Source organism: Hypomesus transpacificus, chromosome 4, assembly GCF_021917145.1.
Source record: "Hypomesus transpacificus isolate Combined female chromosome 4, fHypTra1, whole genome shotgun sequence".
Classification (NCBI taxonomy): Eukaryota; Metazoa; Chordata; class Actinopteri; order Osmeriformes; family Osmeridae; genus Hypomesus; species Hypomesus transpacificus.
Window position 1 is genome coordinate 1,548,429 of NC_061063.1, and position 25,458 is coordinate 1,573,886.

Sequence of the window (25,458 nt, forward strand, 5' to 3'; positions counted from 1 at the left end):
ACGGAGGGAGGAGACAGGGGCGGGGGGGAGAGGAGAAAAATAGACTTGTACTGAAAAGTGGCCATTATCGAACTGAAGCAAGGGACGCATGGACACTGACACACGCACTTGGTCCTGCCTGAGTTGGCGCTGAGCGACAGAGGTGGAGGAGGAGAGGACTTGGTAGGATAGAGGTCTGCCCGTCCTCTGGTGGTGAAGGGCGGAACTACAACGCCACTGGTCACTCAGGGCCCGGGGATCCTGCTGGACTGAAGACCGTGCCATCCCAAGGGGGCGGTGGGGCGTTCGCGACATTTTATGTTACAAATATATCTACTCAGTGGTGCTGACTTGTAACTGTTATAAACATGTCGCATACTAATGTATTCATTTAGCAGACGCCGTTTTTTAAACGACAGAGGGGATTTAAACCTGCGACCTCTTAATCTGCCGTCAAAAACACTAATCTACCCAACCCCTGTACCAAAATGTACCCTTACTCAAGGAAGATGTATGCAGTATCACTCAGAGGACTTAATAGCAGTCTAAAGAACATTGTGTGTAAAGGATTTGCTAATGCCATGTAAACACACAGAAAACAAAGTATTGGTACAGTATTAAAACCTTTACTCAGACATCATACAACAAACAGAAAAACAGATTCTGAATTAATGACTTAAGAAAACTCATATTTTTCTTTCCTTCTCCACCAAAGCACACAAAATAGTCCATCGTTTCCACATGTATGGTGGAGTCAGAAATACAAACCTGACGAGGAATAAGACAGGAGAGAGAAGAAAAATTGAAAAGGATAAGTAAAACTGAAGAGCCCACATGATATAACAGTTTTTGCATTTGTTTAATACTCCTGAATACACAGAGATTTGAAGCAGAGCACACGAGTAAGAGGTGTAAAAGACTGGGTATGACATGAGAGGCCTGCAGATTTTTTTTATTTTACCAACAAATAAACTGATCAATCTCTATATCTTCCACTCTATATAACATCAACCATTGGCAAATTTCCCAGAAACTTGAAAAGCGTTCAGCCTTCAACTGTTATTCAGTAACGCCACAAACCCATCCCACCCCTATGAAAGTGGTGTCTTCCAATTGAGCTCCTCCCCTCAAGTTCATTCCATGTGATGAGGGCGTGGCTTCAGCCCTGGCTGCTCTGTGGGGCATCTGTGTCTGGCTGTTGGTGTGGACTCCTCAAAACAGAACCGTCAAGCTGAAGGAAAGGTTCCCTGGCAATACCCAACAGTAAGGTCAACACATTCCTGGCTTTGGCGCTGCACTGAACACAGGGTCAAAGGTCATGAGACAGAACCGCCATCCAGACGGCAAAGACATGTTCCTAGCATGTAACTGGTCTGTGAAAACCCTTTGAATAGCACCGACACACAGCAAAATCACCTGAGGGGGGCGCTGGCTCCCTGACAGAACAAGGCCAATTACACAGACTAACCACTCGAAAGTAGTTAAGGTGCATTTGATTTGAACTCCCGGTTGGCACTTGTTGGACTGATCCATTGTTACCATTGCGCAGTGTAGCCAAACATGAAAATCAAACCCCCCCAAGTATTTCACAGTATATTTACTGCACATTAACAGTAACTAACCCAGGAACCGGGCTGCTTTAACTAGCCGCCACGCTCCACCCCCACTGTTTAGGGGCTCACTCAAGCGCACGTGATTTCAAGGGGCCATTGAAAAAACACAAATAAAAGCATGCACAACACTAAGTATGCACACTACTCCACTGAGTACACTCTCAAACCACTCTGAGACCCTCATCAAGAGCAGCCGCAGGGACTGGGAGCTGTGGAGTACCTGGGCTGTCGTCCATACGGGTCTGGCAGTGTGGCGACACACCAGGGCAGGCCTGCCCAGGGCTCTGGACACGCCTCCAGCAGGCCCTGGACGAGTACACAGGAAGAGCCCGACACACTGGGACGGGGCACTTCCTGGTTCACCGTCACCACGGCCGAGGCCGCGGTAGCCTCGGGAACTCCTCACTCGGTAATCCAAGACTTCAGTCAATCCATCAATCAACGGTTTCAAGAGCATTCCTATTTTGTTTTTTTCCTCCCTTCTTTTCTTTAAAAACTGAAAAGGGACATTTTAGAATGAGGCAGATACACTGTACATGACATAAACAAACGTACAAACACAGGGGGGGGGGGGGCAGGGACCTGCGTTAAGTGCATGATGCAGTCCCACGGACGCGCTTCTTTGGGCCGAACGCCGGGCAAAAAACAACCTGCCGCCTCCCGGCTGACACGGCCAGCGACTAATACTGCAGTAGTGATGTGTTCCAGTCCCCCTCAGGGGTCAGGGGTCACCATGAAAGCACCGGGCTGCAGAAGTACTATACTTTTGAAGTAGTACTGTAACATGTGCTACCAATGCACTGGACTTGCAGTCCATAGTACTGCAAAGTACTGATGAAAGTACAAGGTTTTGGCGCAGGACTGAAACGGCTACTGTAACATCATCATGCTAGGTTCTCTCTCTCTCTACACCCCCCCCCCCCCTCTCTCCCTCTCTCCAGCTTTTACTTTCTGCACGCTCGCCTGTGCATTATTTTTCCTTTGTTCCCAACATCTCTCTCTGGCAGCTACAGCTTAGAGGCACATCTTCACCACTCCTCTGCTGAAGTCTAGCAAAAAACCCAACCCCAAAAAACAGAGCCTGTTGAATATATACAGTAACCTGCGGCTTACTATACAATCTCTGCTCATTGTAAACAGAGTCAGGAATCAAACACAGAGTAGCAAAGAAAGACAAGTTGATGAGCACCGGGTGAATGAAAAAGAGTTTGTATTCAACTAAGGAAGCTCTAAAGAAAGTTTATGATCAACTTTACAACTCTATGACTGTGGAGATTTTTAGAAATCGGCCCCAATGACAAAACTGAGAGTCTGGGGCAGTTACGCTCCTCTAGCCCAGGAGCTGGTCTGAACAGAGGACGGAAGGGGCATCATCTGTCACACAGGACACACCCTCCTAGCCTTCCTCCTCCTCCTCCTCCCAGGGCAAACATGAAACCGGTCAGACCACATCACTTAGCATCGGTAGAACAGATCGGCAAAGGGCAAACCACAAGCCAACGATGCCATCTGAAGACACGCTATCCAACCACAATCCTGACACTCGCCTCACGTCTGATTGCCTATCAGGTCCAAGCTTGACAGGAAATACAAGCAGAGCGGGAAGTGCCTAGCACCAGATCCCTTACAGGGCCAATGGTGCCACATCACAAGCCATAACCAGGTGAGCCTCCAATTGATGTGTTTGGTGGGCTGGTAGGAAACAACTCCACAATACAATTATATCGTTCATACACTTTGTATGTTGTGGTTTCATATTGCATCTCACCTGATGTCTTTGCATACATAACAGTTTGCGTGTGAGAATGTACAGTCCCTACTGTGAATGCATAGTTGATGATTCGCCCCAGCGCCCTCACGTGAAGGAGAAAACTATGGATTGAAAAGAGAACTCCAGAAAGGTCAACATGTAACAAAAGACAAAGAAGCGGTAAGCATTGGATCACACTACGAAATCTACATGGTCTGGTTGACCAGTGACAAAATACTGAGGGTCTAGCTGACCAATGACAGAATTCAAGGAGTGGGGGGGGGGGGGGGGGGGGGGGTGTCTCAACAAATAGAAAGACAGGGTATGAAGACACCAGGAAGTGAGCTCATGGTATTTTCACAGAACTCTGCCCAGCCCTGCCCACCATACCTCTACTGAACAGTATGATTGCTATGTTCTGTAGAGAATGTCAGGGGAAGGAGAGGTAGGTGGTCCCAGAGTTTGGGAGGCTGAGAAGAATATGGGGGTGGGGGGGGGCAACAATAGTTCACATACACAGTAACGTTCCAAAAGTGCAAAAATGAACGTGAGCAAGGCGAGGGCGTCTCAAAAGAATCCAGACATAGCTACTCTGTCCTGCACCAGCCTAAGCTCATATATCACGTTTTTATAGAAAAGCTCAGGTCTTTGCCCATTTGGACTTGACCAAAATGCCAAAATGGAAGGAAAGCAAAAAGAAAAATGGTTTAATTCAAGTCATTTTTTTCCTAAAAGCCTGATGTGTGCTCTAGGTAGGCCCAAATCTAGTTGGCCATCCCCTGGCCTTCAATGCTTCGAATGGTCTCAATGGAAGAGTACAGTACTTGACTTCACGCTGCATATTTTTGCAGCGAGGGTGAAAGCGCAATATTCAAAGAATCTATTCTGATTGGGAAGGCTTGTCCACCTCTCTCGACCAATCACAAAGCTGGGCTGACTATATAACACATGGATCATTTGCATAACTGAAGGACAAAAAAACAACCTTTAATAGAGTACCAAAGTCCCGCCACTCCCCTCAAAGTGTTTAGGCCAGGAAGCCGCATTACAATCCTAGAGGCAATTTGACAGCTAGCCATTTGGGGCTTGTAGTTCAACTGTATGTATTGCTGACAGTTGAACTAAAATATTGTGCCACAATAGTAGCCTGGTTTCACCTTGAAGGTTTCCTGATTATAATATTCGTTTTTTGGACAGTTACTTGATGCTTTACAAAAAGTACCTAAAGTAAGAAGCTCAACGTAACGTGACTTTGGCACTCTATACTGTAGCTACAGTGGACTTTGTAGCTGATGAAAAAACTACAAATCCCACAAGTAAAAAGGGGATCTGTTGTTTTTTAAAGAATGCGTTCTCCAGAGCTATAGGATGACTGAGAATGAAGCTGAGCTTGTGATTCACTTGAAGACATGATTACGTTTGAAAAAGGGAGAAATGTATGCATCGCAACCCTTTATACAGGAGAAGTGTGTTAGAGAAAAAAAAATGTGTGAGTGTGTGTATTTCCAAGACAGTAAACAGTCATTTGAAGCTCAGTTTGGTGTGTGTATGTGACGACAGAGGTTGCTTGGTGATACAGGTGTGTTTGAGCTGAATCTCCGGACCAGTTAGACAGGGTGTTTTCCCCAGACAGGGCTGAGGCATGGACAGACCCAGGAGCGGGTCACATGACGCTGCACCTCCAGTGCCACCGCCTCCCCCTAGGTCAGCTGGTGGGGAGCCTCCAGCATCTCCATCAGGAAGGTGTCGATGGGTGTGTCACCAATCAGCTTGAAGAAGAACAGGTGCTCCAGACACTTCAGGCCAATGGAGCGCAGCGCTGGCAGTCGTAGGAGGAGCTTGGCAAACCTGGACAGACAGGGAGTTGGTGATGATGCCGATAGGACCGTCTGGTTGTGTGTGAGCCTGCATGCCTGGTACTTTGTCACATGTGTATTTGTGTGTGTGTGTGTTCCTGTGTGTGTGGTCTCACCTGCCCTGCTGGTCGGGGTATCTCTGTTTGCAATAGGATTCCAGCGATGCGTACACCCTCTCCCTAAGCAGCTCCACCTCACTGGGGCTGGACAGGCCCTTGGCATCTGCCACACACACACACACACAAACACACAATAGTGACCTGGGGCCCGTTCTTCGTACGTCGCTAACTCAGTTAGCTGGATTTGATTGTTGACGATTTGTCATCATCTTGGATTGTTCGGTTCTTCAAAGCTTATTCTGGACTTGCTGTCATAGCAACAGGTCCGTAAGCTTCAACCTGCTTGGGAGCAGGCTTATTTGATGTAAACACGGTTAGATTGAGGCTTTATAAGCAGAGGTGATACAGGAAGTTTGTCACAGACATGTCTCAACCTGTTGCAGAAGGTGCAAGACTAATAAGCAGAATTAAACATGAACCCAAATTAATCGCGCATTGCGTGATAGACAAATCCTTTAGCACATCGCGATAGGCTACTACACTTTTTAATCGGTTTTCTCGTGAGGGTGTCATTTACATCATTAATTTATTGGAACCACATTAAATTATATGACATTAAAGATGATAAACAAAGTAATTACGAAAAATCAAAAACATATAGGCCTAGCCTACTGTAATAAGCGATAAAACATCTAACGTGGTCACTACTATACATTTAATTTGTCTGCTACTTTTTGCCTTTCCTGGATTTTGCAGACTTTGAGGTGTTCCCTGCCGTTCTGTTTCAATCTTCAAGTTTGGAGTAACCTTCGAGCAAGCTCTAGCTCTGTTTGGCTCTGAAGCAGAGAAAAAACGGGGCGCTGTTTGTGGCCATGATGAGCAGCCAATAGCAGCGTTGCTGATCCAAGGTTTCTACTATCGATACATTTTATGGTTGTCTGTCATCTTTTTCTATTTCAAATTTTCATGTATTCTTTATTTGTAGTGTTATATTGCATTTTGTTATGAATCACTTTGTGATTTTTATCTGCGAGAGGTGCTATACAAATAAACTTTACTTACTTACTTACTTACTATACCCCCTTTTAAACCAACGCATGAACACGCAATTATCCCAGACAACTCAATCCCGCTATCCTAATCATGAACAACAAGGGTAGTACAAAGGGACATACGAAGAACGGACCACAGGTTGGGACGGTGGGTGAGAATAAACCGCTGTAGGGTGTGTGTGTGTGTGTGTGTGTGTGTGTGTGTGTGTGTGTGTGTGTGTGGTACCTGGGTTGAAGAGGATGATGGCCCGGAGACAGCCCAGCTCGGTCTTGTCCATCTGCATGTCTCTCATCTTACTGACCAGCTCTGTCAGAACTCTGCACAGGGGGGGATGGGGGGGATGGGGGGAGGGGGGCAGGCCAAAGGACGAGGGGGGAGGGATGGTAGGGGACGAAACAGGAGCAAAGTGATCAGAGAAAGGTATGGACAAAGAGGCAGGGGGGACAGGGAAAAAGGAGGGGTGAAAAGAGAAGAGGAGGTTAGGAGGGAAGCCAGGCAGACACCCACGGGGGGAGACGGGGGGAGACGGGGGGTTGGGGAGAGACGAGGGAGGGACAAAGGAGGAGACGGGGTTAGAGTCATCGGTACCTCTCATCGCCCACCCACCCTCACAGCAGACACACAGACGGCTGTGCCCGGAGAAACACCCGGCCGGCCGGACAGAGAGACACACAGAGAAGAGTGAGCACAGCGCCGAGACGCACACAAACACACCACTTGTTACCCGGGGAAATCTAAACCGCTTTCACACCCCCCCCCCCCCCCCCCCCCCCCCCCTACCCCTACCCTCCCACCCCCTCCATCCCCTCCCACCCCCGAGTCTCTCAACGAGTGTCTTTTGTTTGTTTGTTTGTCTGATTTGTTTGTTATAGTTGTCGGGGGGTGTCATGTGGTGGCGTCATTACCTGTCGAATATGGCCCCAACCTCAGCACTGTGAGCACTCTCCCTGTGTGTTCAATCACAACGTGTTATTACACCGTCATCACAGTTACACTAATGTCACAGCTGCTGTTATGCTAGTAGGCCAGGGCCCAGAAGAACAGGGGGGGGGACCCCAAGCCAAGTTTAGGGGTCAGGGGGTCAAAGGGGGTGCGGGGTGAAAGGTCAGAGGACAGAGTTGCAGAGGCACAGACGGGTCGCTGGTGTAATGTAGTGGGGCTGGAGCTCAAATCTCTGTCTGGCTCGTGCAGCATTATTCTACACCTCGGGCACATACTGTTGAGCCACATGGGGCTCATTGGCTTACTTGTACACGTACATACTTGTGAATATATACTTATAAACCTTTTGGTATTTTAAACCGTAAAGTCTCTGCTGGTACCTATGGTGCATGTACTGTATGCGGTGGATAAGGGGGTTGAGATGTCCTCGAAATAAGACAGTCTGCAACGATAGACAATTACTAGGCATCTCAGTGGATGACTGCATGGCACGTGACCAAAGATTGGATTTCATTCTGATTGGTAGGGTTGTTATTAACCATTTGGATTCTAGGTGATTGATGGGGTTTGATCCTCTTTGGAGGTATGTGAATGCTGAGTGCTGTATGGGAGTACGTGTGAGGCCCTGTGAGGCTCCTGGTGTCGGTATGGATGAACATTAGTAGGTCGGGCTTGAACCAATCCAAATCAGCACAAGGGATTCTGCGTAGTGACAGAGTCAGAACACGATAGTGGAAGAAGAAGAAGCACTTCAGACGATAAATAGAATGACAATGAAAAAAAGCAGATCAATCAATCAGTTTAGATGTGAATTACCAGCAAATGTTACATGGAAAATTCTATTGCACTTTTTTGTTTTTCAAGGTAAAAGCAGCAAGCGACCAAAATCGTTTAGTTTGAGGATTGATAGTGAGTGGGTCTGATTTGGGGACATAAGGAGTTTGTTTCGCCAGTTCTGACAGGTAAGTATAATCAATGACGAATTCAAAACCCTTAGAACAGACCCGCGCAGGCCCTAGAGGGTGTGTGTGGTTGTTAAGTGTGCATGTGATGGTGAGCAGTGTGCGTGTGTGAGTGTACTTGCAAGTCTGAGTGTGTGTGTGTGGTTGTAAGTCTGTGTGGGTGCATGTGCGGTGTAAGAGTGTGTGTGTGCATGTGTGTGTGTTTTGACATTCTTTAGACGCCATCAGTGGCATCTACAGATAGCGTTAGTACCCAGCCGTGTGGCATGCATGATTACAGACCAGCACAGCGGGCACTCACCCACACACACACCCCTACCCATACACCAACAACTACCCGGAGATACACACACACACACACCCACACACCCCTACCCAGGCACACAAACTCACACGCTAGCTCCCACAGCCAACAGTACAGAGAGATCCCGTCCTCCCTCTGGTCTGCACAGCAGGTTCCCACAGTCAGCGTTGGGGAACACGGACACACGTGAGCACGTCGACGTGGACTGCATACTGTACACACCGGGTGACACGATCTTCCACCGTGGAATGCACATGTGGCCTGGCCGCGGCTCGGTGCGTGTTTGTGCGCGCGCGGGCCTCCGAGTGTTTCCGATGGATTTTCATGTATGCTTGTGTGTCCCGCCGCGTCTCCGTATGTGTGGGTGTGCGACTTAAGTGCGTGTTTTCATATCTGTGTGTGTGAGTGTGTGTCTCTGTGTGTGTGTGTTACCTGTCGAAGATGGCCCCCACCCCGGCGCTGTGGGCACTGTTCCTGTGGACGTGGAGGCCGGTGGCCAGCAGGATGCCGTCCTTCACGGAGACGGAGCGGTGGGAGAAGGAGGCGATCAGCAGCTCGTTCCAGCCTATCCCCCGACACGTGGGGCGGGAGGGACGCGCTCGTCAGCCAATCGCTAGTCACGTAGGGCTCAGGGGGTGCGCGTGTGTCTCAGAGTGTGGGGGTGTGTGTTGGTGTGTTTTAGAGTGTGTGTGTGTGTGTGTACCTGCTCTGAGCAGGATGACCTGGTCGTCCAGGGCCAACTCGGAGAAGTGAGGGATCCTCTTGGCCCACTCCACCAGGGTGAACAGCTGCTTGTCTGCTGCCTGGCAGATGTTGGTCACCGGGTCGTTGGGCTGCCAGACAGGACAGAGAAACATACAGGACACTGACTACCATTGTCTCACACACACACACAGACAAGCAAACCCACCCACCCACCCACCTACCCACAAACAAACACACCCACCCTGGGACACGCGAACCCACCCAGCCACACACAATTACACACACACACCCAGCCACACACACACCCTGGGACACGCGCACCCACCCGCCCACACCCACACACTTACAGAGCTTCCCCCAGAGCTCCCGTCAGAGTGCAGCTCGGTCTTCTGCTCCACGGCCATCTCCGCCTCCAGGATCTTCTCCACCGGCATCTCCTCGTTCACAGCGCTGGTGGACTCCACCTCCCCGTCACGCTCCTTGTTCCTCTGGCGCTCCTCCTGGACAGCTGGGGGGGGGGGGGGGGGGGGGGGGGGGGGGAGGCGAAGGACAAAAGAGGGAGGCAAGAGAGGGGGGAATGGCGGGGGAAATGTTTCACCGAGAGAGACGGCGCGACGGAGAGACAGAGAGAGTTGAAAAAGTCAAGAGAAGAGACAAGAGCACAGAAGAACGAGAGAGACGAGAGAGAGCGAGCAACAGAGAGAAAGAAAGAGAGAGAGAAAAAAAGAGATTCACAGATGTGCACGTTTTTCTCGGTGAAGTTTCAACGACTGTCACCCCACTCGCTGCCTTTCACACCACAAACACAAACAGACCACTTCAAAACAACACGGGAAGCAGCCTGTTGTTTTAGACACCTCCTCACATCCTCCAACAGGACTCAACATGTCGTCGTCCCGTAGGCTCTAGACATGGCATATTACCCCGGGAGACGATACTTTCTACTGCAAACCCCCCACCCTCCACCCCCCAATCCTCTCATACACAGCCATACAGACACCCTCCCTCCCTCCATCCCTTCCCTTTTTCTTACATCGCTGTCGTTCATCTTGGACCACTACAGGAGGAGGGAGGGGGGGAGAGAGAGAACGAGAGGAACAAAAGAGGGAGAGAGGGGGACAGGTGTTAGTGTTGACAAGGCTCACCCTCCCCTCTCTCCATCTTTTTTTCTCGGTCTGTCCATCCCCTATGAGCACCGTCAAAACTCTCCCTTAAAGAGTAACATTAACATTTGCAAGAATTCGACGGAGTGGATATATACAGAAATCGTTGGTTGGATTATGTCGCTGTGCCGTGTGTGTGTGTGTTTAAAGTGGAAAGAACCAAGTCAATCTCTCTTAGATCCAGGGAGACGACAGGGTTCTGATGTACTTCACTGAGCCGGCCTTCATTTTGTGCTCAATAACAAGAGTAGATTACAGTAGCATAAGAGAGTAGGAAGAACATTGCAAAGTAGAATATACTAAATATATACTGAATATACTGAGAAATAACAGCTGAATTATTGAGTAGAGTAGGGTACAGTTTAGAATAGCAGAGTTTAGTAGGGTCAGGTAGCCTAGTTTAATAGAGTAGAGTAGAGTTTAGTAGAGGAGCGTAGAGTTTAGCAGAGTAGCCAACAGTCGAGATTAGTAGTTTAGTAGAGTAGAGTAGCATACAGTAAAGTTTAGAGGAGTGTAGTAGTACTAGAGTAGAGCTTAGAAGAGTGTAGTAGAGTAGAATAGCATAGAGTAGAGTTTAGTAGAGTGTAGTAGAGTGTAGTAAGTAGAGTAGCATTGAGTAGAGTAGAGTGTAGTAGAGTAGCATAGAGTACAGTGTAGTAGAGTAGCATAGAGTAGAGTGTAGTAAAGTAGAATAGCATAGAGTACAGTGTAGTAGAGTGTAGTAGAGTACAGGTGTGGCTCCCTCCTCACCTTCCCTCTTCATGCCCATGGCCAGGCACTTCTGGTAGCGGCAGTACTGACAGCGGTTCCTCTGCCGCTTGTCCACCAGACAGTCCTTGTTGTCCCTGCAGGTGTAGCTCAGATCCTTACGCACCGTCCGCTTGAAGAAGCCCTTGCAGCCCTCACAGCTGTACACGCCATAGTGCTTACCTGGACAGCATGAAAGAAAAAGCAGGTGCAGAATGACAGAAAGGAGACAGAGGAGAGACCGTGGGGAAATGGAAAGGGAGAGATAAATAGGGAAGTTGTGACAAGAGTATTTTTACCACTACAAATTGACAGTGATTAATGGACCGGTACTGGATCTCTGTTGGTGACTGTAACAGAAGCTGACCTCCAAAGCCAATGATGGTGCTCAGAGTTCACCACACAACAAACTGTTGCTTTCGATTCAACTGAACAAGTTCTGAGCTGCCTAACGCTGCTCCTTAATGCCCCGCACCTGATTCGTTTACCTCGACGGATTCACTGAATTGGGTTAGTTACAACTGGGGGAGGGCTGGAAAACCACGGTGAAGAACTATTCTCCGTTTTCAGAGAGTCTCACCGGAGGAGCGGTCTCCACAGATGGAGCACATGCGCTTCTGGGACATCATGGGTCCTCCGGGGCTGTGGGCGGACAGCTGCTTTAGCCCGAACGGCGGCTTGACGTCATCAGAGCTGCTGACGGCGTGGGAGACCCGGACATGGACACGGTGGAGTTGATCTGAGGGGGGGGGGGGGGGGGGGGGGGGGGGGGGGGGGGGGGGGGGGGGGGGGGGGGGGAGTGAGAATGGGAATGAGAGGGGGGGGTGAAACAGTGAGAGAAAGACAAAGAGTGAGAGCGAGAAGCAAGTGAATGTCTCTGTTGTCAAAGGCTTTAGATAAGATTCTCTTTATTGTCTTTCAGGATATTTGTTGCCACAGTCATTCTAGAGTTTCACATTAACAGAGACACAATATACCAACATAGTTATGTGGCACATCCTTATACACGTATCATATGTCCATCTGCTAGTCAGTGGGGTGTTTTGTTTCATGAATGAATAAACCAAAACTATTACCACAGTGTGCCCAATTCCATTTTTGGCAACAACATGTTGCCTAGCTAGCTACCTCTACGGGTTAATGCATTTTTTGGTGAAAAGTAGTCTCAAGTTCGACCTCTTAGCTCGTTCTCCCTCTATCTTTCAGCAAGCTAGCTTATGGAGCTCACCTGAGGGCTACTGATGGGGCCGTAGCCCACCGACGGTGTCCCTGGCAAGCAGGGCGAGCCCAGGGAGGAGCTGATGACAGAGAAAGGAGAGCCCATGCTGCTGATGGGGCTGTTGACAGCTGAGGTGATGGGGGGCAGGGAGGTCATGGTCACAGGGGGCACCAGGGGTGACGAGGAGCGATGACCTGAGGGGGGAGATGACACAGACGAGCTGTCCGGACTCCGGGAATCTTGAGGGGGGGGGCAAAAGTCAACTGTAGTTACGGCTACTGTGACTTGGTTTATTTGGAAGTATTGAGTACATTTTGGTTTAATCATTAATTCATGATGATTTAAATAATAATCCTCTAGGTAATATGCTAGATGGGACACAACATGTTACAATTATATAATGATATTATCATTCATTACTGTGTAATAGGTCGTCATGCAAATACAATGTTACAGTTAATTTACTTAAATAATAGGGATGCATGCAAGTTCATCGCAACGCGTATGGTCGATAAAATAGATCCAATGGCTTAAGGATACTGCTAGCCTGTCATTAACTGTCAAACGAAATCAACAACAAATGCAAAAACATGACATTTTCTACTGTACCTCTGCTGTCGCCCATTTCGGCCTCAGAAGTGCAGGATACGTGGTGAGACTCTCAACAGGCGTGCACAGTCCCGCTCAGCCTGCCCTCCAGCCGGCTATCAACTAAACCCGAGACCGCGGACTAAGGCCCGGGCCAGAGTGTTAAGGGTGACCAAAAATGGGGCTGAAATTCCAACACAAGATAAAGATAGCCAACTACGCATAAAAAATTACATCGATGAAAAATACTGCATTTGACACACATACCTAATCTATAGCACAACATTTCTTAGTGATACAACGTGAATTTTTATTTCTACCAATTTGTAAATTTTTTCACGATTTACAGACTGGATGTCTCAAGCATGCTGATAGCTTGAGCTAACTAGCTACAGTCTGTAGCTAACCAACTTGAAGACTTCAGTAGCAATCTTAGCTTAGCCATCGTTGCCTGCAACAGCCAAGTCCGTCTGCAAAGCAAGACTGTCTCTTGACTAGAAGTCTAGCTATCAACAACTAATGCTGTAACATTTTAATATTATCCAGGGTGTTAATCCCGTTCAGTAATGCATTACAAATTGCATATTACAACGACATGGCTTAAAATATGAAGTGCTAATGCGAATAAGCCTGAAGGATAACACATCCCCTGACAGTGTAGCATGGCTAGTTGATTATGTTAGCAAGCTAGCTAGCTAAACTTGTACACCAGTTGAAAAACAGTGAACTCGTCATCAAATTAACCAACACTACTGCATAACTTTGCAGACATGGTGTTAGTTGCAGCAATAATAAAATGTACTAACGCTTTTTGACGTTGCCGTTTTTCCGCATGAAAAGATGTGGTCAGGCCCAGTGCTCTTCCTCTGTCTGCCCCCACTTTGCCTCGTCGCCAACCCTCCCCCTGCCCAAAAATGATGAGGGTAAAGCAATAGAGATGGACAATATATTACCTTCATATTTTTCTAGAGCATATATCAGCTTAGTTTATGGCCAGTTCAGCTACACTTTTAACACCTATTCATCATCTACAAAAAGAAGCTTAGACAATGTTGTCTGGGAAAGGTCAAGTGTGGTGACCCCTCTGCTAAGCAGTAGGTCTGCACTGAACCAGTGGTTATCCCAGAAGTTAATGTCTCATTTTCACAGTAGATGGAGTGGTAGATGGTAGTCTGGGTATCTTCTACACTTTATTGATTGCTGATGCATGTAGAAGGAAAGCACAACAAACAGTGGACAAAGAAACACAAATAAAAACCAGAGAATAGCCTATACTGGTCTGGCTGTAAAAAAAAAAAAATGGAACCTGGAGCAGACCTGAGTGAATTACTTTTTTTCAAATAATGATTCAATATGTAAGGAGAACCCAATGCAAATAAACCAAAGAATCAGTCATTAAACACATTGAAATGAAATTAATATTTAACATGAAGGTGTCTGCAATGGAATGGAATACAATGAAATATGCCACTATGTTGTAGCTCTTATGGCTACATATGACAATAAGTCTAGCTTTTACCTTATTGCCTTTCTTTCTTTCTTTCACTGATTTTCTTGTTTATTTACTCCCCAATGTTACGATGTGAGCTGTGAGATAAAAAGATTTTCCATCACTAAGTTTATGATGTTTACTGGGAATATCAGTGTACTTTATGGGCATATATGGAAATGCAGTGTGATTATCATTAAGAATGACTATTATATATACTTATTGTCACTATCTCTAACCAAAAACACAGTTCTTTCTGTTAAGAGGGCCAGAGATCAGTGAAACAAGACAAGATAGGGTATTTTGAAACAAACAATTTATTGAATGCCCCCAAAGTTTAAAGTGCAGAATGAATATGTTATTAATAATAGTATTCTCAGTTAAATATATATTTATATCAATACTTATGGATGAAATCCGATTGAACACTTGAAAGATAAAATGTATCCTTTACAAACATACAGTGTAGGAGTAATACCTCAGTTGGAGGACTTAACACACAATAAAACAACAAAACTACTTCATCTTTGTCTTAAATGTACTTGGCTTCAAAGACTTGGCCATAGTAGCAGTAGATTGTTCACATGCAGACACCCACCCCTCAGCAGAAACAGCCCATCTTTCAATTTCACTACTAATACTTTGGTTTAAAAAATACTGTTTGTATTTACATTTCAAAACCAAAATCTTTTGCCTAGATTTACCTATAGTTGACCAAGCAACCTTGATAGTTTGGACTATCATATTTAATGTAATGCTTAAAGTCATGTTTATCAACTAACTAAGCTAAATCAAAAAGCTATCAAGTCCCAGAAGGTGCCTCACACCATGGTCCCTGCAGTAGAATACCGTCGATACATCTCCACCTCAGTGCTCGCCATGTTGTTCTTCTCTTTCTCCCCAAGCTGTACGATGTCAAGGCCCAACAAGGAGGTTCAAATAATATAATTACGAGATAATGTAGTATTATGTAATGAACATAAAAGGTTGTCAAATGATCTGAGAGGACAAAACCAACAGCACAACTACCAGTTACACTACCAATCACTCCAATCAGTGTCAATCAAACATTTCAGATGGGCTTCTCAGACATTTGAATCTCATATATATACCAATGGTTAAATAACCAAAAATGTTTGCTTTGTTTATTTATTTATGTTTTTTTTTTGTCCAGTTTATGTACCTGTGCTGTATCCTCTGGTCTCTTTGGTGGTTTGTATTTGGAGGACTTTTTCTCATTCTGGGATTCTGTGTCTACAAACGCCACAAAGTGGATCATGGTGTAAATCCTAAAACAAGAAAAACATCCGAAAAACATCTCAATTAATCACAAACAAAAAGAAACATTTACATTTCATCTGGTAAATTAAGGTTTCTGAAATTACACAAAAGCTGAATGTACAAAAACTGTACACAAAATAAACTAGTCAATCACCTGTGATACAGCATGGCCAGGAACTGAATTAAGATGAGCAATCCGAACCCCAGAAGGAACATGAGTCCGATGGGGTCTATGTAGACGTACTCCCCCGTTGCAGTCAGGTTTAGGCTGGCTTTGGGGATCTTGATGGTGACAGAACTGCCGATGAGCTGAAGGAAGAATGTGGCCACCAGCCACAGGGCGTTGCAGATGAAGTAGACAAACGTCACCTGCAGAGGAGGAGGATGAAGAGTGAAGGATGAAAGTGGAAGAAGGGATTTTGGAGAAGGAGGTTGTACTATGCTTTGGATGACAGCATCTGCTAAACAACTAAACATAAATGTAAAGTTGAAAGTAGAAAGAGGTAACGTAGCTATCCAATCCTAATTACATAATACTAAGGCCAATTCAAATAATAATGCTAATGTATGTTAATTAACAGGCTAACACACAGGACTCAGGCTACCTTGTTCCTTAGGTCTTTGAGGTCATTGGTGATCTGATCCTGCTTCACTTTGTCCTCCTTCAGAGGTTCCAGATAACGCTTCTGCAGATCTATAAAAAAGATCTCCTCTTCCTGTGGGGAAACATGAGGCTGTTCATCCACTTCATCATCAACTAGCTACATCGATCCTCTAACTTGTCCTTTAAACGTTGAATTAACTTATACTTCCATTTTTACTTTACACGTCATCTAGTGTGAGAAGGATTTACCTCTTGAAGATGTTCTTCTTTGAAATTATAGTCCTCAGTCCTGGTCTGAAGTTGTGTCACCCAGCCTGTGAAACATAACAGAATACACACTGTAGACAATACTGTCAATCTCCCTGAGTGGAGACAAATCTCTTTTGTTCTCTCTCTAAATCTCTATCCCGCTCTTTCTCAATGTAAAGGTGTAGATGAGATATACATTACTGTAAGTCAGGACTCACATTGCTCCAGAAAAGGAGGAGGAGATTCCAGATACCTGGGTGAAAGAGAGACACAAACATATCCCAAACAGACAGTTAGGAATGCTCACACAAAGAGTCATGAGCCCAGAAACCTCCAGAAAGAAAATGTGGTAGGAACAGAATTCAAATGTTACAGCCATTACCACAGCACCGCATGTCACAATGTTGTACCTTGTATTCTCCTGTGGCTTCACATCCGTCTCCTGGCCCCTCATCCCCACCTCCTGGCCCATCACCACTGTCTCCTCCGGCATCATCTCCATACCATCTCCTCTCAAGCATGGACACCTGCAGCAGTCCGGCAAGCCCTGTAGGAGGCGCTGTCTCAAGGTCTTGGGCGGCTTGGCTGCCTGCTTGCCTGCTCCTGCGGTCTCCCTGGTGCCCCAGGAGACATTGTTCATGTTGACCATGGAGTAGATGGCCAGGAGGAGGTAGGCACTGGGGATGCAGATGAAGTAAAGTAGGCCGTAGATGGCCAGTGGTGCCTCCTGGGGATGGAGGATGGCCGTGATGGTGTACAGCAGAAGGGTACAGATGATGAACAGACCACTGGGGGTCCAAATGGTCTGCTCCTCCACCATGGAACCTGGAGGAGAGGGTACAGAGAGTGAGGAGAGGTAATGAAGGGTAAAGAGAGGGTAGAAGGTGAGGAGAGAATGTGAAGTGTGAGGAGAGGGGAGAGGGGGAAGACAGGGCGGGGAGGGAGGAGAGGGTATGGTGGGTGAGGAGAGAATGTGGAGGGTAAGCAGAAGATAGAGGAGGTGAAAAGGAGGTACGGGTGGGGGTGAAAGGTAAGGAAAGGATCTGAAGGGTGAGTAGAGGGTGTGAAAGGTGTGATTGATACACTTAATTTTATAGTTCATGGAAGTTTGTTAGCATTGTTAGCAATGCTAATGTAAGTGAATGGGGTCTGAAACACTGTTATTTACCAACGATGGACAAGCCCGTTCCCAACATCAGGAAAGCATAGAAAACGCTCATGACGGCTGCAATGGTTATCTGTGTGTCCGACTTCAGCTTGAAGCACAGTATGAAGTAGATAGTGGGGGGCACAACAGCGATGAAAAGGGAGTCGTTGGGATGGATATTGAAAACAAATGAAAAGCTTCCTGAAAGACAACGACAAAGTTGGACAAAGTATTATTCACAAAACAAACACCACGACAAACATCACATTCAAAGCAAACCCTCTTCCTTCCATCAAGAAGGAGCCCAGAACATTACTGTCAGGGCTCACAAGCCCCCAATAGGGATCTACTGGACAGTTGGACTCAAGTGCTGTGACCCAACCACCTCTGCTGCATGTACCTGCGGTCATGAGGCAGATGGTGGCGGGGCCCAGAATGGAGGCTGCCATGCTGAGGATCTGGTAGAGGACGAAGGGCTTGGAGATGGAGCTGTTCTTCTCGGACGTCACGGAGCCCGTACCAAGCAGATCCAGGGTGTTGGCCATGGTGGAAGGACCCCAGCGCCGACGCTGCATAAGGTCGAGGGTGGGTGGGGTAAAACGCAAGACCAAGTTGAGATACACACAACAGCCCATTTCACTCTAAACCGTTAAACAAATATGAAATGAAAATAAAATATTTGTGATCTTTTTTTCATAAAGATTTTATTTTGTTACTTGGCGGTTCTACTACTCAAACCAACCCTGACCTGGTTGTAGAACTCCTTGAAGTCCTGGGGGGCGTTGGTGTAGGCGTCCGATGCAGCGTTGTACTCCACCCTCCAGCCCTGCTGCAGGAGCAGAGTACACAACCAGCGGTCCTCACCTGGAGGGGGGGGAGAGGAGAAGCAGGACAAGGGAGGAGGACGATGAAGGGAGAGGAAGAGGAGGGGGAGCAGGGAACGAGACAGGAGAGGGGGCGGAGGAGGGAAGGAGTGGAGGAGAAAAGGTTTGGAGATGGGGGGGGAAGCAGGAAGGAAAGTGAGAGGAAGTAGAAACATCAGACACCTGTATGTCGTCACATTGTAAAGATAGACGGATAAGCACCTGTATTGTATGGAATTTGACTGCTCCCCTAAGTCGTTTCTGTTGTTGTTGGTACGGACAAATAAAGTTATTTTAGTTATGTTAGTACCTTGGTCGTACTGTACATAGTGGCCCGCCTCCGTGGCAGTTATGGTGTACTTCTTCATGACGTTGTCGTCCATGAGGGCGGCGCCTCTGAACAGACTGAAGCAGCCAGGGCTACAGAGCACACAGCCAAGCACATGCTCTGCTGTCTTCTGCAGCCAGTGGCCCACTGCATACTCAAACTTCTGGTACCACACCATCGGACCTGTGGGGAAACCGGTGTAAATGTGTGTGTGTTTACAGGTCTGCGTGTGGATAGGTTGTGTGCTTGTGTGTTGGCATGTCTGTGGGAGTGTATGAATGAACAAGGGTGCTTTCTAGGTGAGGCGTGTCTGCAGGGATGTGGGTGTGCGGTGTCTGCAGTGCAGTAGAGGATGTCTCGGCTGAGCGTACCTGTGCCAGTGGGGTGAATCCTGCCACAAGCGGCGCCTACATGTGAGTAGAGCCTCAGCCTGTCCACCAGCAGCATCACTGCAGCGGGCTGGAAGTCTGTGTCTCCGTCCAGAGCCAAGAGATAGGTGTTTTCCTGTTGTTTCTAGAAGTAGCCCCAAAACAGAAACACTCATGTCACACATATATCCTGCCATAGTAGTGCGTGTGTGTGTGTGTGTGTGTGTGTGCGCCCACGTTTTTCACCTTTAGGCTTTTCTCCAACTCCTCCCTGGGTTCACCTTTGTCAAGTTTCTTAAAGTAGCCAGTTGTGAGACGCCAGCCAAGGATGTAGTAGAGGTACATGATCTACAAATACGTTAGGTGATGGATTGAGTTTCCTTTATCTTCACACAAATAATTCATAGCGTTCTATTTAACAGCCTGGGAATACTTCTACTACAGAAATACACTACAGTAAATTATAGTGGCGTTTGAAGCGACAGAATTGAAAAAGGTTGTGAAATGCATTTTTAGTATTGCCCACCTGCGACCACCTCTTCTTGTGGCGTATCTTCTTCTTGTCCTTCAGGTGTATTATCAGCTTGTTTCCTTGTGGGAGAGAATACTCCAGCCGACCTCCGTAGGGTGTTCTCAGGATCAACTGGTCGGGCATGGGCGGTCTGTCTCGGAAAATGCTGGGGTCCTCCTCCAGGAAAATACTGAGAGAGTAGAATTAGAAGGGTAGTGTCTACATCATGTCAACAAGGAAATCTGTCTGTGTGTGTGTGTATGTGTGTGTGTGTGTGTGATAGAACAGATTATGGATCTGTCTTACGTGTAAACTTCTCGGATTGCGTCCACCAGGGTCTCGACGTATTCGTTGACGTGTCGATCTCGGCTCCCCTTCACATCTACAAAAGCATCGTCAAAGTAGACATGGGACTCAAACTCTACATCCTGGTGGCTGTTATCCTTTGGCCTGTATTTGTCCAGTCTGAAAGAAAGAAAGAAAGAAAGAAAGAAAGAAAGAAAGAAAGAAAGAAAGAAAGAAAGAAAGAAAGAAAGAAAGAAAGAAAGAAAATGAGATATTAGTCTGAAGGATTTTCTGCCATGGTGTCGTCTTCGATAGGATGTTAAACTGTCTGTTCTTACCTGAACATGGAGATGAACATCTTGATCATTTCATCATATGACTCATGCCACATAGTAGCACACAGGAACACGTTCACTTTCTCACATTTACTGGAATTGGGAGAAAGAGAGTTAGTGTTAAACTCATAAAAAAACACACACACACATACACACACACACATATTGTATCTACTTTGAGGTACATACACAAAAACACTGACAAAGTGATGTTTTAAAGTGGTGATTAAACACACCTCCTTTTTTTTTCCTTGTGTCTGACCACGAAGCGTGTGTTGAGCAGAAGAGACTGCTCGAGAAACGCCCCCTCGTACATCCTCCTGACAAAAAAGTCCTGGGTCCTCTCTATACGCCCCACTTTCATAAATAGGATGTAGACGGTGGACAGCACTAGCCCCAGCCACCAGCAGAGGGAAGCACTTCCTATCAACGCGATGTTCATCTCCTCTGACATCTCCCTCAGGCACAGAGACCGAGTGACATCCATGACCAGACCCTGGAACCAGTCGGGAGCCGGGCTGGGGACCTCGTCGCTTGCCATGTCAGCGCAGTACTGTGTGAAGGTGTAGTTTGCATTGGGCGAGGAGTCTTTGAAGGCGAGACTGATGGGCACCAGGAACACGGCCAGGACGGCGATGGAAGCCAGGTGTAAGGGCAAGACGAAGGCGTGGCGCAGTGCGTGCATCTTACAGGCCACCACTGCAAACCAGTGGCACACGGCGGCACACCCAACCTGGAGCAAGGGGATCCTTTTTATACTTATACTTATAAAATGATATACGGTATACACAATGTGCACGGTCAGACAGACAGATGTACAGACAGACATATCTACCGACAGACAGATCTAAAGACAGACAGATCTACAGACAGACAGATATAAAGACAGACAGACAGACAGATCTACAGACAGATGTACAGACAAACAGATCTACAGACAGACAGATCTAGAGACAGACAGATCTAAAGACAGACAGATCTAAAGACAGACAGACAGACAGACAGACAGACAGATGGAGAGACAGACAGTGGTACAGATAGACAGACAGGCAGGCTCACCTGGATAGCCATCACAGTCAGTACCAGCTGTTTCTCTTTCTCTTCGACTGAGGTTAGTGCTGACCAGTCTCTGCCCGAGAGGGGGACGTAGGCTCCAACCACAGCCCCTGTCACCAAGATCCTGACCACACTGGAGAGGATGTGAACCACGGTCCTGTAACAGTTACACAACACTTCAAATTCACCTGTCACATTTGTTTTTTAAAGGTTGACTGGTTTAAGATTTTTTGTAAGTGTTATTTGTACTGGAAGATTTTTTTCAACCCGTTTTGTTAGGGCTATAAACACTGTATTTTTCTCACACACTGTCTCACTGCTCAAGATAATAAATGCTACATAAAAATGTAGATGTCCTTGTGTGTCCCACCTGCTGTTCTCCATATCTTCAACCAGGGTATCCAGGAAGCTGTTGTTGAACAGTGTGAAGTAGTTCTGCCACCAGGTGAGGGACACCAGGAGGGCAGAGCCGATAGCCAACCCCACCCAGAGCTCCATCCTTTCCCCCCCCTCTGGAAGCAGGTAGCTCACAATGAAGAGCACATAGCCCGCCAGTGTGAGAACAATGGAGAGGATGGAGGGCCAGAGGTACCTGAGGAAGAAGGAAATGAAGGAAGTGAGGGAGGGGAGGATGTCGAGAAGATGTCAAAGTGGAGGATGCTGCATCTCTTCCCATCTGTCTCTGTCTCTGTCTCTGTCTCTGTCTCTGTCTCTGTCTCTGTCTCTGTCTCTGTCTCTGTCTCTGTCTCTGTCTCTCCCTGCCATCCTGTCAACTATGAACTGCCTCTATCCAATAAAGCATGAAGACGCCACCAAAATATTGTATATCTATCAACATGGAGCCCCACAACAACAACAAAAACTACAGACGAGATCTACAGGAAGTGACAGATTGATTTAGCCCTAGTAATTTACAGTAAGTTAGGTTATCACAAATAATAGCGTCTTATGTAACAAAGGTCCCTCCGCTCTCCCAATTTAAATCAAGTTGTACCGGTATCCATGGCCTTTCACACTTTGGGCAGCAACCTGGAGGACGGAGGAGAGGAGACTCAAACTGTTCAGGATCATAGCGTTGGTGACAATGCCGAAATGTGGCATGGCCATCACAGTGAGCACCGCTGATCCCAGACCCACCAGGGACTCAACAACCACAACCTAGAAAAGAACAAAACAAGGCATAACTCACTCATTCTCCTGAGGGCTTATTACATCATTGTGGCATCTTGTTGTGTATGAATCTAGCAATGCTCCTATTTATGATTGACAACATGGGTGACAGTATTCAAAGTGGCAAGGCCACATTTTCTTCCTTGTATGCAGCACATTATGTAACATAGCTTAAACTTTAATTGTGATGTGGTTGAGATTTTGGAATTGGGAACTCATGTTTCAAACCCTTGGTGTTTTAAGATTAAGCTTTGTTACATAATGTGCTGCATACAAGGAAGTCACATACTGGAACATATAACGTCACAAGGAAGTCATAAAATATAATTTAGAAATGCTCCCCTCCCTCCCCCCCTTCCTCCTCCCCCCCCTCCTCCCCCCCCCCCCCCCCCCCCCCCTCCATCCCTCCGTGGAGCCGCAGCCACGCAATTGCATCTGTGTCTGCATATTGTGTGCTGTGATAATCAAGTAAATTGAATTTAATTCAGTATATTCGGTGGCATCTTTTATTGATGAGTCCTTACCCAGAGAGCCGTGACCTTCTTGGGCGTCTGGGAATTCTTGAAGATAAACTTCCAAAGACTTTTGATGAGAAGCAACACACTTGGACATATCATGGCGCAGCTGACACACAGCAGAGGCAGTGGCTTGTTCTGAGCAGGAACCGTGTGAGTGACGTTACTGGACAGGGTTATCAGGACCAGAAAGAAAGACTGCAAAATAATCACATAAACAGAATCATTATACATCTTGAAAACTAAGTTGATTGATAATTTATACGAAATCAAATCATCATAGCACACTGAATAAGCCTATTAACAGGTGTATGGAGTTCAATTTAGAATTAATTAGACTATTTTGAACGCAGCGTGTAGGTGTCATGTTTCTAAAACATTTGTTTTTAAATAACAGATATCCAAAATCCATAGATTGAATTAATGCCATTGACTGATTCCCGATATTACAGTTATAAACATGTTTGATATTTTACATGGAAGTAGCAAACACTTAGAGCAGTTAGACCAAGTAAATATATAATAAATTATAAATGTATGCATACTTTAATAATGTATCAACGCATTATTTTTTATTACAAGATAAAGTTGGTTTGCGAAAATATTTGAGGAATAACCACCTTGCCATCCTTTGTGTTAATCCATCATTCTAAACAAAACATGTGGTCACCACATACCCTACAATTATGATGCGTGCTGTAAAACATGAGAATAATCTCCTACCTTGCTGCCCACAGCGAGACCGAACACAAGTACGGCAACCAGGGCGATAGACAGTAAACGGAGAACCTTGACCAGCTTCCATGGTGTCTTCTGAGCTTCGACGGGAGGCACGTCTCTACAGACATCCCACCTTTTCCTGTCCAACACAGTTAGACAGGGGGTGACTAGGACTGCTCCCCTCAAGCACATAGACCAGGATCACTCACCCCTGAATATTATCTATTGCAATTAGGGCTGCAACAACGAATCGATTAAATCGATTAAATCGATTATTAAAAGCGTTGGCAGCGAATTTCATTATCGATTCGCTGTGTAGCGCGATTATTACACCACTTAATAAGTAGCGGAGATGTTTGAGTATAAAAAAAGTTAGAGTAAAAAGTTTAGTTGAGCGCGGAGCAGAGTGGAGGTAGAGGAAAGACCATCGGAGAGACGTTGTTGGGAAACGTTGTTCTGAAACACTAGGCGGTGAAATCAGTACGACCCAAGTCATCCAAGGCGTGCAGCATTTCACACTAAATACGTCGAAAAGGTGTGTTAATTGACTGAGGTGAAGTTAGTTTCATATTCGACATTTGTCTCACATTCGGAAGATGCTACTTTGCAGCGTCGCGTTGGGGACCGGGTGAAAACTACCCATTCCATTTTGAAAAATGTCCACTTTTATAATATTTGTATGAATATAAAACCTCAAACAGAGTATCTTAACAATGTCTGTTATACCTCTACAGCCTTTACTTCAATTAATTTTCAAATAAAATGATAGAAAATCACTAATCTTTGAAAATAGCTTAATCCTCGCAAATCTTCTTTCAAAATTGTGTCAAAAAATCATACATATACACCAGATTATTCCAATAAAGTCTGGCCTACTTCCACAACCTTTCAATTTTCAAAAATGTTTTTGACAAAACTCAAATAAATTGCTAATCTCTGAAAATTGCATTACATCAACGCAAATATGAATAACTTTTTCAAAATTGTGTGCACCATTGAAACCAAGGGCAAGACAAATGGATGATTTAGAAGAGACGAGAAAAGCAAAAGCTTCTAGGCACAATCAAAAATAAACCTGTAATGTAAATATAAAATGACCCTTTCTCCCAAAAACATTGTACAGCCTACCATACCAATTCCAGTACCAGTATTTTTTCCGAAAGTGAATGACTTACCTGAGGTTATCTCTGAGCTCTGCCATGTCTGTGCTTCTTTAATGTGTATAATTATACCTTCACCTCATATATACCACTACCTGTTTAAGGAACAGGAAATTATGCAAAAGTAGGTGGAACTTGGAGGGGTTTTTCTGCTATGAAACTCTCTCTTTCTCTTTCTCTCTCTCCTGTCTCACAAACACACACAAGGTGTAACACACATGCAAACTCTCTCACACACGTACGCACACACACACACACACTCACACCCAAATGACCAAAGTCTGTATTAGTTAATGCCTAGGTCATGCTTTCATTTTTTTGCCTTCCCAGATGGCCAGTCCCTTCGCTTGCTTTGATGTGGCATACACGCCCACCCATGTAACACCCACCATAACCCCCTAGTAGGGATGTAAAGACACACTCAACTCATGATTCGA

At 46.1% G+C, this 25,458-nt stretch overlaps 2 protein-coding genes across 3 annotated transcripts; both read right to left on the reverse strand.

Moving 5' to 3' along the window:
• Positions 1–819: 819 nt before the first annotated feature.
• rxrba (retinoid x receptor, beta a) lies at positions 820–13,869 on the reverse strand. The gene is given in 14 exon segments (XM_047019209.1): positions 820–5,190; positions 5,315–5,420; positions 6,536–6,627; positions 7,216–7,257; positions 8,608–8,730; positions 8,951–9,083; positions 9,222–9,351; positions 9,571–9,731; positions 11,137–11,316; positions 11,714–11,843; positions 11,846–11,872; positions 12,362–12,591; positions 12,962–13,124; positions 13,747–13,869. Coding segments are annotated over 13 exon segments (1,518 nt in total). The 5' UTR covers positions 12,978–13,124; positions 13,747–13,869; the 3' UTR covers positions 820–5,042.
• An 857-nt stretch (positions 13,870–14,726) lies between these two features.
• LOC124467081 (chitin synthase chs-1-like) lies at positions 14,727–25,138 on the reverse strand. 2 transcript variants are annotated; one of them, XM_047019198.1, is made up of 23 exons: positions 25,037–25,138; positions 23,865–24,000; positions 23,151–23,339; positions 22,451–22,614; positions 21,827–22,048; positions 21,460–21,613; positions 20,637–21,133; positions 20,404–20,493; positions 20,087–20,245; positions 19,796–19,970; positions 19,516–19,617; positions 19,273–19,414; positions 18,884–19,084; positions 18,459–18,574; positions 18,111–18,279; positions 17,732–17,911; positions 16,974–17,388; positions 16,782–16,816; positions 16,564–16,628; positions 16,316–16,426; positions 15,865–16,079; positions 15,613–15,718; positions 14,727–15,334 (listed from the first exon to the last, which is right to left on the reverse strand). In XM_047019198.1, exons 1-23 carry the CDS (start codon positions 25,060–25,062, stop codon positions 15,251–15,253), a joined length of 3,753 nt encoding a protein of 1,250 aa, XP_046875154.1. In that variant the 5' UTR covers positions 25,063–25,138; the 3' UTR covers positions 14,727–15,250. The 2 variants fall into 2 exon arrangements, with proteins under 2 accessions (XP_046875154.1, XP_046875155.1); XM_047019199.1 differs by having other exon boundaries at positions 23,865–23,994; positions 25,037–25,094.
• Positions 25,139–25,458: the final 320 nt, after the last annotated feature.